At 47.8% G+C, this 14641-nt stretch overlaps 1 protein-coding gene across 3 annotated transcripts in view; it reads left to right on the top strand.

Annotated features, from left to right (window-relative positions):
- The window catches only part of UCKL1 (uridine-cytidine kinase 1 like 1), a 177602-nt gene that overhangs the window by 88184 nt on the left and 74777 nt on the right, over positions 1-14641 (top strand). For all 3 annotated transcript variants that reach the window (XM_063959197.1, XM_063959199.1, XM_063959196.1), the window contains 2 exons: positions 4163-4352; positions 12596-12657. In XM_063959197.1, coding sequence (XP_063815267.1) covers positions 4163-4352; positions 12596-12657 — 252 coding nt within the window. The remainder of the gene's footprint in view (positions 1-4162; positions 4353-12595; positions 12658-14641) is intronic.

The raw sequence follows: 14641 nt of genomic DNA, 5'->3' as shown, positions 1-14641 counted from the left end.
TATTCCCCCCCAGTGCCAGATATGCCCCCAGTGCCATATATTCCCCCCCAGTGCCAAATATGCCCCCAGTGCCAGATATTCCCCCCCAGTGCCAGATATTCCCCCCCAGTGCCAGATATTCCCCCCCCAGTGCCAGATATTCCCCCCGTGCCATATATGCCCCCAGTGCCAGATATCCCCCCCAGTGCCATATATGCCCCCAGTGCCAGATATTCCCCCCCCAGTGCCATATATGCCCCAGTGCCAGATATCCCCCCCCCAGTGCCATATTCCCCCCTAGTGCCAGATATTCCCCCCCAGTGCCATATATGCCCCCCGTGCCATATATGCCCCCAGTGGCAGATATCCCCCCCCCCAGTGCCATATATGCCCCCAGTGCCAGATATTCCCCCCCAGTGCCATATATGCCCCAGAGCCAGATATCCCCCCCCCCAGTGCCAGATATCCCCCCCCCAGTGCCAGATATTCCCCCCCAGTGCCAGAGTGCCAGATATGCCCCGAGTGCCAGATATTCCCCCCAGTGCCAGAAATGCCCCAGTGCCAGATATTCCTCCCTCTCCCTCCCCCCCCCCCCAGTGCCATATATGCCCTCAGTGCCAGATATTTACCCCCCCCGCCGTCGCTTTTTGGAGGGACACAGAGGGCACAGCTCGCCTCTCCTGTGTCCCTCCTGCTGCATCATCTCCGGCGGCCGCGGGTCTATTAGGGGGAAGTGCCGGTTCGTGAGCCAATTAGAGCTCACGGACGGCACTTCCCCCTATTAGACCCGCGGCCGCCGGAGATGATGCAGCAGGAGGGACACAGGGAGGCGCGCTGTGTGCCCTCCGTGTCCCTCCAACAAGCGGCGGAGGGAAGAAGACTGCAGACTGACATGCGGACGCTCGTCCGCATGTCAGTCTGCTGTAAATCAGTGGCGCCCCCGCAGCCCCTCGCCCCCAAGCCACTGCGAGGACTGCGGGGGCAGTAGTTACGCCACTGCCACTCTCTCTGCTCCCCACTTTCACCCTCACTGATCCCTACACCCACTCTCTCTCTGCTCCCGACACCCTCTCTCTCTCTGCTCCCGACACCCTCTCTCTCTCTCTCTGCTCCCGAAACCCACTCTCTCTCTGCTCCCAACACTTCTCTACTCCCGACACCCACTCTCTGCTTTCCTCACTCACCCACCCTCACTGTTCCATACACCCACTCTCTCTGCTTCCTTCACTCACTGCTCCCTACATCCTATTACTGGGGGTCATTCCGAGTTGATCGCTTGCTAGCAGTTTTTAGCAGCCGTGCAAATGCTATGCCGCTGCCCACTGGAGAGTGTATTTTAGCTTAGCAGAAGTGCGAACGCATGTGCAGCCGAGCTCTGCAAAAACAGTTTGCACAGTTTCTGAGTAGCTGTGAACCTACTCAGCGCTTGCGATCACTTCAGCCTATTCGTGTCCGGATTTGACGTCATACACCCACCCAGCCACGCCTGCGTTTTTGCAGACACGCCTGCATTTTTGCAAACACTCCCTAAAAACGGTCAGTTGACACCCAGAAATGCCACCTTCCTGTCAATCTCCTTGTGGCCGTCAGTGCAAATGAAAACTTTGCTAGAACCTGTGCACAGCCACAACGGGCTTTGTACCCGTATGTTGCGCGTTTGCATTGTGGGGCATACGCATGCGCAGAAATGCCGATTTTTTTGCCTGATCAATGCGCTGCGAACAATGGCAGCTAGCGATCAACTTGGAATGACCCCCACTGTTCCCTACACTCAACCTTACTCACTGCTCTCTACAACGACCAGGGCCATAACTAAGGGGGTCATTCCGACCCGTTCGCACGCAGCTGTTTATCGCTGCTGTGCGAACGGGTGCGGAATGCGCATGCGTGGCGGCCGCAGTGCGCGTGCGCGACATTGCCCGGTGACGGTTCGCCGGGTTACGTCGCGGCTTAAGAAGAAAGCGGTCGCAGGACGGACTGCAAAGAAGATTGACAGGAAGAGAGCGGATCCGGACTGTTTGGAGCCGTTTTCGGGGAGTGGTGAGTAACACGCAGGCGTGCCCAGGAGAACGGAGGGTGGAGGAGTGACGTCAAAGCCGAGACCATCATCGCTGGATCCATCGCACAGGGTAAGTAGGTATAGGCCTAGTCTTGTTTTATGTGAAATCTTTTTAGCTTAGCAGGGCTGCACAAGCGATCGCAGCCCTGCTAAGCTAAAATACACTCTCCCATAGGCGTGCGCTAGTTGATCGCAGCAGCAGCAAAAAGTTGTGGCTGCGATCAACTAGGAATGACCACCTAAGTGTGCGCACACAGGGCAAATGCACACAATCTACAGACACCCCGACTGGCCGCCTATTCCCTCATGTGGTCCGATTACGGCCGCTCCTCCTGCTCCCACTCCCCTGTGCATTCTGTCTGCTGCAGAGCATCCGCCGTCTAGCGCCCTCAGCCCCAAGCTCTCACTCTCAGGGACGGGAGCAGCAGCAGCAGCCCCTGTCCAATCAGATTGCAGCATCAGTGAGAGTGACGGCTGGCTGCAGCAATCCCACGTTCTCCCTTTACATGACAGACGTCAGGGGGATGACAGCTGCTACTGCTGTCGGCACCGATACCTCAGGATTCCTCTCCCCAGTATGCTCCACCCCCTCCGTCTCCTGCAGTTTCTGAGGAGGGATTGGTGTACAGGAGCCGTTCCTCGGCAGAAAAAAATGTAAGTAGCAGCTTAGCTGCCAACCACATTATACAGCATGACCCAAATGCCCACTGTACAGCTGCAGATAGCAGTCATGAATTTCTTTTGAGCATTTGTTGAACATCAAACTTAGTGTGAGACCATGCGTCTGACTGTTCTCTACTGTGGTATAAAATGTATAAAGTGTACTTCTGTGTGGTGTGGGCTCTACCTGGTGTAATGTGTGTTAGTGGTGCTACTGTGCCTTGTAATTTGAATAATGGAGACTACTATGCAGCGTAATATGAATTGGTAGTATTTTGTGATCACGCCCCTTCACCATGAAGCCACGCCCCTATATGTTTGGCCCAATTTTGAATATTGGGTGGGAGGAGGGGGCCCGATGCTGTTTCTTGCACACAGCGCTAAAATGTCTAGTTACGGCACTGGGTTGGACATGCCTGTCTTGAAAGGCTCAGCTGAGTTGCCTATCTGTAATTACTATTCATGCATGGCAATAAAATGCATGCCTGTCAGTCTTCCTAGTAAAACATTTGCAGTATACTGCTGAGTTGCTGTCTAACTGTGCAGTGCATAAACAGCTGAAAGTGGTTGTTCTTTTTGCTGTACTATGAATTGAATTCTTACTGTGCTGGAGGATATGAAAAACAAAAAGAATCAAATTTGATTATTTGTGGTGTGTTCTCCTAGAACCAGAACTTAAACACAATGTTCTCTGCTTTCGGTGCAGTGGATGGAACTTTGTTGGTTTATATGCTGCCGACAGTGACTTTGTCAAGGAGACGCTCCCTCTTAGTTCCACTGCAGGGAATACTCCCTTTAGTCCACAGCTACCAGCTTTTCTTGAGTTGGGGGTCTATTTACTAAGCCTTGGATGGAGATAAAGTGGACGGAGATAAAGTACCAGCTAATCGGTTACTAACTGTCATTTTTCAAACCCAGCCTGTGACATGGCAGTAAGGAGCTGATTGGCTGGTCACTTATCTCCATCCACTTTATCTCCAGCCAAGGCTTCGTAAATAGACCCCTTGATTGGTTGACTCCAAGTGCAGATGCGCTAAGTGTGTAAATCACCTTCCAAGGGGTAAATTTACTAAGATGGGAGTTTTATTTAAGATGGGATGTTGCCCATAGCAACCAATCAGATTCCAGGTATTATGTTCTAGAAGGTGCTAGATAAATGAGAAGTAGAATCTGATTGGTTGCTATGGGCAACATCCCATCTTAAATAGATCTCCAATTTTAGTAAATTTACCCCCAAGAGAGAACAGGGCTGACACTGCTTTTAAAATAATGTTTCCCAGCTGAGGGGAACCCAAGACTGGTACCAAACCTTCACTAAAATAATGGCTCAGTGTTCACCCTGGCAATCCATTCCACCAAGCCGCACTTTCCTAATGGAATGTCACCACACATAGTACTGCTGGTCTCGCAAATGGCTTACTTCTGGCATTGATTAGGTGCCTTTGATTTCTTTATTTTCCACAGCTGCTAGACATGAAAATTTTTGTGGACACAGACTCGGACATCCGCCTTGTACGGAGGCTCCGCAGGGACATTTCAGAAAGAGGACGGGATATTGAGGGAGTCCTCAAACAGTACCATGTGTTTGTGAAACCTGCGTTTGACCAGCACATCCAGCCAAACATGCGTCTTGCAGACATTGTGGTACCGAGAGGTATGAGAATATAATGTAAGAAGGAGGTCATAAAATACACCAGATACTAACCTAATCTACAAAGGAATATGCACACATTTTCATTCTCTATATCTGTATGGTGTTCCCTCATGTTGTGACACCACAGGCTGCAAGTTATTCTGATATTGGCTGGTCATCCAGTATTGTTCTACTATGATGTGTACTGTGGTTGTTTGTACCATGCCGAAAATTAAAGCCAGAATCCCCAGGAACTGAGAGTTTGTTCATAGTCAGAAGTTGCCACAGGTGAGCCTCTTTGGAGGCTCCCTGTTAGTTCTCTGTTGGCCAGCATAAGAAGTATTGCTAAAGATCTAGGCAGGCATTCCCAACCTTGGTCCTCAAGGCACACTAACAGTGCAGGTTTTAGTGATATCCAGGCTTCATCACAGATAGTTACATCAAAATAACTGAGGTACTAATTAAGTCACACATGCTCAAGTATGGATATCACTAAACCTGTACTGTTAGGGTCCCATTTATCAACGCGTGATAAAACTCATTGTGAATGATAAAAACTTGTTTCGTATGATAAATGGTGCTCCAGCCAATCAGCTCCCAACTATCATTTCTCTTACGTCCTAGAGGATGCTGGGGTCCACATTAGTACCATGGGTATAGACGGGTCCACTAGGAGCCACTGGCACTTTAAGAGTTTAATAGTGTGCGCTGGCTCCTCCCTCTATGCCCCTCCTACCAGACTCAGTTTAGAAAATGTGCCCGGAGGAGCCGATCATAGCTACGGGGCTCTCCAGAGTTTCTCTAGTAAAAGTTATTTTTAGAGTTTATTATTTTACAGGGAGGCTGCTGGAAACAGCCTCCCAGCTTCGAGGGACTAAGGGGGGAGTAGTGTTCGCCCTGCGGGGTCTGAGCCACTATCTCCGCTGACAGGACACTGAGCTCCTGAGGGGGATCGAACAATCGCCGCCACAGGGGATCGCTCACCCCAGCAGCATGCCACCACCCCCTTACAGAGCCAGAAGACTTCAGTGGCGAGTTAGTCACCGCCCCCCCTGGCAAGCGGGGAGCCGGTGTGAAGATGGCAGCAACAGGGTAGGGAGCGCAGTACTAACTGTGTTCTGGGGCTCAGCGGTACATGGTGCGGCGCTGTGAGGGGCGCCCTGAGCCAGCGCCTCCACCCTACACTGTCCAACAAGCCTGTCAGGGTCCCAGGATCGCTGCCAGCACAATTCCTCAGGCCAGTATAAACTACAGAAGAGCGGGAAGCAGCGCTATGAAAGGGGGGTGAGCTTCCCTTCAGAGCGGACCCAGCAGCGTTCAGCGCCATCTTCCTGCCTGCAGAAGCGCTGACAGGGAGAGCTGTCCCTCCAAGTCTATTCCAGCTGCCTTGTACGGTACCAGGGGGTTGTAGAAGGGAGGGGAGGCTGTGTAAAGTCTGTGTAGCCTATTAAGGTACAAAGACAGCGCTGGTAGTGTCATTAGTTCTACCTTAAAAAGCGCTGTGTGTGGGTTGGCTCCAATCTGTGTGTCTCTCTGTTGCATACTTGGGGGGAAACTGTGTCTGACATTTCCCTGTGTGTGTGTGTGTGGGGGGGGGGGGGGGGGGGTGTTTACTATCTCACATAGCCATGCCTAGGGACTCTGTGTCATATGCTGCAGAAGATGTTTCCTCTCAGGAGGGTTCCATTCCATGTACACAGGATTGTAATGCTTGGTCTCAGATCTCTATTGTTGAAGCTAATACTGAGACTGAAACTCAGGTGTTGAAGAAGTCTATGGCAGTTTGGTCAGGCTCTGGTCCTATTCCTGCAAAATCTCCTAGCCTGTTCCCACAGAAACATGCACTTGCCCAAATCATGCAAGATGACACGGATACCGATTCTGATACTGCAGACGGTGATGGGGATGTGCTAAGGGGGCGGCATCCCTTGCTAAGGGGGTGCAGCTCATGATTGAGGCCATTAGAGATGTGTTAAATATTAATAACACCACACCTGAGCAGGTTGAGGAGGCTTACTTCACTGACAATATGAAAGCCTCGCTAACCTTCCCTGCGTCTAAAGAATTAAACACTATATTTGAAAAATCCTGGGAAAACCCGGAGAAAAAATTCCAGATCCCAAAAAGGGTTCTGGTTGTTTTTCCCTTCCCTGAGGAAGATAGGAAAAAATGGGAAAACCCACCCACTGTGGATAAAAAGGTGGTTTTACCTGTTCCTGGATCTACCGTGTTAAAAGAACCGGCTGATCGTAAAGTTGACACTACGCTCAAATCCATTTATATTGCTTCAGGAGTAGCGTTAAGACCCACTATTGCCTGTGCATGGATTTCTAAAGCCATAGTAAAGTGGTCAGGCACATTACTAGAGGATTTGGATACAATGGATAGAAGTGACATTGAATTGTTTTTACGTAACATACAGGATTCTGCAGGGTTCATGGTGGAATCCATTAAGGACCTGGGGACGCTGACTGCACGGATATCTTCCATGTCGGTCTCAGCCCGCAGGGGACTCTGGCTACGCCAATGGTCTGCAGACGCGGAATCTAGGAGAAGTGCGGAGAACCTAGCCTACACAGGTCAGGCTCTATTTGGGGAAGCGTTGGATGCGTGGATTTCCACGGCAACCACGGGTAAGTCACCGTTCCTTCCCTCTGCTACACCTTCTATGAAGAAACCATTTTCTTAAGCTGTGCCGCAGTCCTTTCGGACCACTAAGGCAAGAAAGTCCAAGCCTCCTACCACTTTCTTTAGAGGTGGTCGGGCAAAATAAAAAAAAAATTAAAAAGCTTGCTCCCACAGGTTCCCAGGACCAGAGACCTGCTTCTGGTTCCTCAAAATCCTCAGCATGACGGTGGACATCGAAGCCTGGATGACGAGCTGAGGGGTGCGAGACTCAGACGTTTCAGACACGTCTGGGTGTCGTCTGACCTGGATCCCTGGGTACAGGATATTGTGTCCCAGGGGTACAGGCTGGAGTTTCGAGAACTCCCGTCTCACCAATTCTTCAAATCAGGCTTGCCAGCTTTGCTGACAGACCAGGCTATCCTACAGGAAGCCATCCTTCAATTGGAAAAGTCACAGGTCATTGTCCCAGTTCCACCTCATATGCAAAACAAGGGTTATTATTCAGACCTTTTCGTGGTACCGAAACCGGATGGTTCAGTCAGACCAATTTGTACTTGATATCATTGAACCCTTACCTGAGGGTGTTCAAATTCAAAATGGAGTCTCTCAGAGCAGTGATTGCAGGTCTGGAGGAGGGAGAGTTTCTGGTATCCCTGGATATCAAGGATGCTTACCTCCACATTCCGATTTGGCCGTCTCAACAGGCTTATCTCAGATTTGCACTGTTAGACAGTCACTATCAATTCCAGGCACTGCCATTCGGCCTCTCCACAGCACCGAGGGTGTTCACCAAGGTGATGGCAGAGATGATGGTTCTCCTCCACAGACAGGGGGTGAACATAATCCCATATCTGGACGATCTGCTGCTAAAGGCATCGTCCAGGGAGAAGTTGTTGCAGTCCATTGTTCTCACAACTCATCTGCTAAGGGAACACGGTTGGATCCTGAATCTTCCAAAATCACATTTGGAGCCGATCAGGAGGTTGTCTTTTCTGGGAATGATCCTCGACACGGAAGTGCAGAGGGTGTTTCTCCCGGAGGAGAAAGCGTTGGTGTTATAAACAATGGTCCAGGATGTCCTGAAGCCAGCCTGGGTTTCGGTTCATCAGGCTCTACAGTGCGGAAGGTTTCATGCTCGGCCCTTCCAACTGGATCTCCTGAACAAGTGGTCGGGATCTCATCTACACATGCACCAGAGAATACATCTATCGCAGAAAGTCAGAATTTCACTCCTCTGGTGGCTGCAACTACCTCACCTTCTGGATGGCCGCAGGTTCGGGATTCAGGACTGGGTCCTTCTAACCACGGATGCAAATCTCCGGGGTTGGGGCGCAGTCACTCAGGGGGAAACCTTCCAAGGACGGTGGTCAAGCCTGGAATCCAGCCTTCCAATAAATATTCTGGAACTAAGAGCCGTCTACAACGGTCTTCTCCAAGCGGCCCATCTTTTGCGAGTTTCAAGTGCAGTCGGACAATGTAATGACAGTGGCTTACATGAACCGACAGGGCGGAACGAAGAGCAGAGCTGCAATGTCAGAGGTAACAAGAATCATCCTCTAGGCAGAAAAACACGCATTGGCACTGTCAGCAATCTTCATTCCGGGAGTAGACAACTGGGAAGCGGACTTCCTCAGCAGATACGATCTCCATCCAGGAGAGTGGGGACGCCATCCAGAGGTGTTAATGGAGGTAACAGATCTTTGGGGTGTACCTCAAATAGACATGATAGCCTCTCGTCTAAACAAGAAGCTTCGGCGGAATTGTTCCAGGTCGAGGGACCCACAAGCCATGGCGGTGGACGCCCTAATGACTCCGTGGGTGTTCCAGTTGGTGTACGTGTTTCCTCCACTTCCACTCATTCTAAGAATTCTAAAACTCATAAGGAGAACAAGAGTTCAGGCAATCCTCATTGCTCCGGACTGGCCAAGAAGGGCTTGGTACGCGGATCTTCTGGATCTACTGCTAGAAGAGCCGAGGCCTCTTCCTCTTCGAGAGGACATGCTGCAGCAGGGGCCGTTCACGTATCAAGACTTACCGCAGCTACGTTTGACGGCATGGAGGTTGAACGCCAGATATTAGCTCGGAAGGGCATTCCGAACAAGGTTATTCCTACCCTGATACAGGCTAGGAAAGAAGTAACGTCTAAACATTGCCATCGTATTTGGAAAAAATATGTATCTTGGTGTGAGTCCAAGAAGTTTCCTATGGTGGAGTTTCAACTGGGTTGGTTTCTCCTCTTCCTGCAAGCAGGTGTGGATATGGGCCTAAGGTTGGAATCTGTAAAGGTCCAGATTTCGTCCCTATCCATTTTCTTCCAGAAACAATTGGCTTCCCTCCCTGAGGTTCAGACTTTTCTGAAACGGTTTCTGCACATCCAGCCTCCCTTTGTGCCGCTTATGGCACCCTGGGATCATAACGTGATGTTGCAGTTCCACCAATCGGATTGGTTCGAGCCTCTACTGGAGGTTGAGGTCAAGTTTCTCACTTGGAGGGCTGTCACTTTGTTGGCCTTAGCTTCTGCTAGACGTGTGTCGGAGTTGGGGGCTTTGTCTTGTAAGAGCCCCTACTTGATCTTCCATGAAGATGGAGCTGAGCTCCGGACACGTCAGCAGTTCCTTCCGAAGGTTGTGTCGGCATTTCATATCAACCAACTTATTGTGGTGCCAGTTGCTACTGACGCCTCAATTTCATCAAAGTCCTTGGATGTTGTAAGGGCTCTGAAAACCTATGTGAAGAGGACTGCTCGTCACAGAAAATTGGACTCTCTGTTTGTCCTGTATGATCCCAGGAAACTTGGGTGTTCTGCTTCTAAGCAGACGATCTCTCGCTGGATTAGGTTCACTATCCAGCATGCGTATTCTACGGCAGGATTGCCGTGTCCTACGTCTGTTAAGGCCCACTCTACTCGTAAAGGTGGGTTCTTCCTGGGCGGCTGCCCGGGGTACCTCGGCTTTACAGCTTTGCCGAGCGGTTACTTGGTCTGGGTCAAACACGTTTGCAAAGTTCTACAAGTTCGATACTTTGGCCGCTGAGCACCTGAAGTTTGGTCAATCAGTTCTGCAGGAGCCTCAGTGCTCTCCCTCCCGTTCTGGGAGCTTTGGTACATCCCCATGGTACTAATGTGGACCCCAGCATCCTCTAGGATGTAACAGAAAATAGGATTTTAATTACCTACCAGTAAATCCTTTTCTCCTAGTCCTTAGAGGATGCTGGGCGCCTGCCCAGCGCTTCGTGATCCTGCAGTGGTTACTTAGTTCAGTACTGCTTAGTTCTTGGTTAAGTACTGTTTTGTTACTTGGTTAAGTAATATTGTTCAGCCATTGCTGATGTTTCAAGCTGGTTAGCTTGGTTTGCCTTGTATGTGTGAGCTGGTGTGAATCTCGCCACTATCTGTGTAAAATCCTTCTCTTGAAGTTGTCCGTCTCCTCGGGCACAGTTTTTAGACTGAGTCTGGTAGGGGGGGCATAGAGGGAGGAGCCAGCTCACACTCTCAAACTCTTAAAGTGCCAGTGGCTCCTAGTGGATCCATCTATACCCATGGTACTAATGTGGACCCCAGCATCCTCTACGGACTACGAGAAAAGGATTTTCCGGTAGGTAATTAAAATCCTATTTTTTCAAACACACAGGAGCTGAATACATGACAAGAGCTGATTGCCTGGAGCACCATTTATCATACACAACAAGTTTTATCATTCACAATGAGTTTAATCACTCTTTGATAAAGGAGCCCCTTAGTGTGCCTTGAGGACCGAGGTTGGAAATGCCTGTCCTCGAGAGTAGTTGAATAATGGCTTCGCTCACAAAATGTCTTCCTCTATGAGACACCATAAGAAATGCTCTAGAGCATATTGTAGATCATTACTAGCTGCCATGGATACTTAGACTCAGTGGCGTCACAAGGCGGGTGTGGCCCGCACTCGGGTGTGACACCAAATGTTAGCTCCTCCGCAGTGACAGGAGCCAGGTGCTGCAGTGTGAAATTCTGCTACAGCACCCGGCTCCTGTCATAGCAGAGGAGCCGAGAGCGCACTGAGACCTTCTCTGGGGGAAGCCCAGCATCTCCGGAGATTCTGGGCACGCCCCCAGAGTGATGATTCCAGGATCCCCGTGAAGCCACGCCCCCTAACTAAGGCCACGTCCCCTTTTTGCCACGATGCCGCAGGAGATCAGGAGTGCGCACCGGGTGTCATCACACCCGGGGAACGCCTCTGCTTAGACTTGTAGTTCTAGATTAAGGCTCAAGAATTGTCTTCCTTTGGTCTAAAGCAGTGGTTCCTAAACTGGGTGCAGTGGCACCCAGGGGTACTGCGGATCATTTGCAGGGATGCAATGGGTTAGTGTTCCAAGACCAAATTATATAATTTATGGTCCATACTGGTGGCAAACATTCATAAAATAGGTGGATAAACAGAACAGCAACCCTCTCCGCCGCCACACGACTGAACCTAAGGATGACACATGAGCACAATTAACTTTTTTTTTTTTTCTGAATTTCCCAATAAGAAACTTTGGCTGGAAAAAAATGCTGTTACTCCAGAGCGCCGTGATTCAAAAACTTTTGGAAACCGCTGCTCTAAAGCAGTGGTTCCCAACCTCAGTCCTCAAGTACCCCCAACAGTTCATGTTTTCCAGGTCACCTAGAAGGTGCACAGATGTATTCATTACTCACTGACACATTATAAAAGACCCACAGGTGGAGCAAATTATTTCATTCGCAATCCTGTGAGGAGACCTGGAAAACATGAACTGTTGGGGGTACTTGAGGACCGCCGTTGGTAACCACTGCTCTAAAGAATGGAAGAAGAGTTATTTTTTGCTACAATTGTACTGAGTTCAAAGAGGAAAAAACATTTTGTCATATTCTACATATGATACACTTACTCGGGCTTAAGTTATTATATCCATACATGGCTGAAAGACAAAAGGAAACCAAAAAATATTAAGCCGTTTATTTAGTAAACGTTTCAGGAGGCCATGTCGAAGTTAATAGCAAAGACAATAGAAGGCAGATTACCTATTCAAAGATATTAGTTGATACTTTTCTTAAACAGGTGCTGGGAGTCAAAGAGCAAATCAGGAATTTCAAAAGGAGACAATGACCAATTTTAGCCCTATTTTACATTTTTATGTACAGGTTGAGTATCCCATATCCAAATATTCCAAAATACGGAATATTCCGAAATACAGACTTTTTTGAGTGAGAGTGAGATAGTTAAACCTTTGTTTTCTGATGGTTCAATGTACACAAACTTTGTATAATACACAAAGTTATTAAAAAATATTGTATTAAATGACCTTCAGGCTGTGTATATAAGGTGTATATGAAACATAAATGAAATGTGTGAATGTAGACACACTTTGTTCAATGCACAAAGTTACAAAAAATATTGGCTAAAATTACCTTCAGGCTGTGTGTATAAGGTGTATATGTAACATAAATACATTCTGTGCTTAGATTTAGGTCCCATCACCATGATATCTCACTATGGTATGCAATTATTCCAAAATACGGAAAAATCCGATATCCAAAATACCTCTGGTCCCAAGCATTTTGGATAAGGGATACTCAACCTGTATAATCTTCATCATCCTCTTGATATATTTTTTTCACCCCATCCTTTCCTTTATTTCAGGTAGTGGTAATACAGTGGCCATTGATCTGATTGTGCAGCATGTACACAGCCAGCTGGAGGAGGTGAGTAACTGGGGAAAAGACAAGGTCAGAACCCATCATCCTGATATACTTCCTGCCCAGACAGGTGTTCATGACTTGAAGGGATGATATAGTGCGTCTTTTTAAATACTGTTTTTCAATGATTTTTCTCCAGATGTTTTGTAAAACGCATAAACATATAAGTTAGTCTACTTGGACATCATTTCTCCACATATTAATTGTCTGCTGAGATCATAAAACTAGGTAACATAGGGGTGTATTCAATTATTGTCTGAAGCACAGGTTTAGGTCGGAAGGGGTTCCGACCTATTCAATGGCGACTGATTTTTTTTTACGACAAGTCTGAAATTCCCAACTTGTCAGAAACAACGTGGATTGTCGGTATCCACGTTGGCTGTTGGAAGCGCGGCCAAACCCGACAGGTTTTAGCCCTGTTTCCGACAATGTCAATCCGACTTCAAAGAAAGTCGGATTGCCATTGTCGGGAACGGGCCAAACCTGTCAGGTTTGGCCGGGCATTGAATAGTGTGCTTTCGGATCCTCTCCGTTGGAGAGGAGCGGACAGCAACTGAATATACCCCATAGACTACAATGGATCAGTGCCCCTGGTGGCCAAATTAGAATATAAAGTGGTTGAATATGTCCTTGGAATTGACAACCTGGGTTGTTTATAAACCAATGACTATAGCACTTTTCTAGAACTGGTCAATTTACACTGTGCATTACGTAGTAACAACAAGTGAACAACAAATAGCATGAAGCACATCGTTTATGAGCCATGCAAAATAGTCACTTGTAATCCCAAGCTGTTAGCCAGACCCGGTTCTCTTTCTGCCAGCCTGGTAGAGATCCACTTTACATTTTTCATTGCCTTTAATGCAATTCTGTACTCTTTTCTAAATACAATTGTACTTAATCCTGATAGAACAAAGTACTTTGTTATAGTCTACTGATGTTATCATTGCTCTTAATGATATCCATATAGGGCTGAAAAACATGCCACCCACTTTCAGCAGGCATACACAAGGTGTTTGATCTACTGATCTCTATACAAGGTGCAGAGCTTCTTTATTCCAAGATAGATTGCTATAGCCCTCGGGTTCAGACAGTCTAGCGCAAGTCGTAACCTACAGCTAGTCTTGATGATGCCCATTCCCTGGGGCTCCTAGGCACCATCATTTTGTTAAAGTTCCTCTTTTTCCCATTAATAATGGGTACCCTGGGTGAAGCCATCCTCTTGGATGTCATCATTGGTGAATCTCTTCTGTGGGGTTGTGTGGTACCAAGCCCATGGCACACATACTCCAGAATCCTCTGCTGATTGTGGCTCGCTAAAGTTTCCAGATAAGAGTGCTGCAGTAAACGTCCCCACAATCTGGCCCTAATCCTGCTGGATAAGAGTAAGTGACAGTCTGAGCTCCGTATTATTTGTCAGACCACTAAGGCCCAATTTCTTTTGTGCTAGTGGTTGTTGTTTGTATGAAGTAAGAGGAACTCCAAACCATTATAATGAGAACATTGCAAGGATGGCGAACCATTTTATAAAAAAATGCTTTAAGTTCTCCTGTATTTGTCATGTAGAGCTGAAGCTATGTTTTGCGTTCATACTACGTAAAAGCTACTTGTCAATCCATGGTTTGGTCACTGGAGGCACTGTGTAGTTATAGTGTACGGATGTAATTTAATTTTTTATTTCTTTAAAACTGATTTATAAAAATGTTCACAAAATTCACACAATAACAATGAAAATAACAAAATTGCTCTACTTTTGTACAGTAGTCATAATGCAGATACAAAAAAAAGTCAAGAAAATAGGACAGAACTACTTTCTCCATGCACAGGGTACAAATGAAGTTAGGAAATAAGGAATTAGCAGTACATTGGTGTACTGCCAGGAATATGCCGCTCACTGACCGTTTTATCAACCCAACATGGGTGAAAAGAGCTGCAACCACAAACCTAAAATCCTATATAACAAGAAACAAACAAGGAAATTGCTTAATCT

Source organism: Pseudophryne corroboree, chromosome 3, assembly GCF_028390025.1.
Source record: "Pseudophryne corroboree isolate aPseCor3 chromosome 3, aPseCor3.hap2, whole genome shotgun sequence".
Lineage (NCBI taxonomy): Eukaryota > Metazoa > Chordata > Amphibia > Anura > Myobatrachidae > Pseudophryne > Pseudophryne corroboree.
The sequence above is the reverse complement of the archived record's forward strand: the minus strand, read 5'-3'. Positions and strand labels throughout refer to the sequence as shown.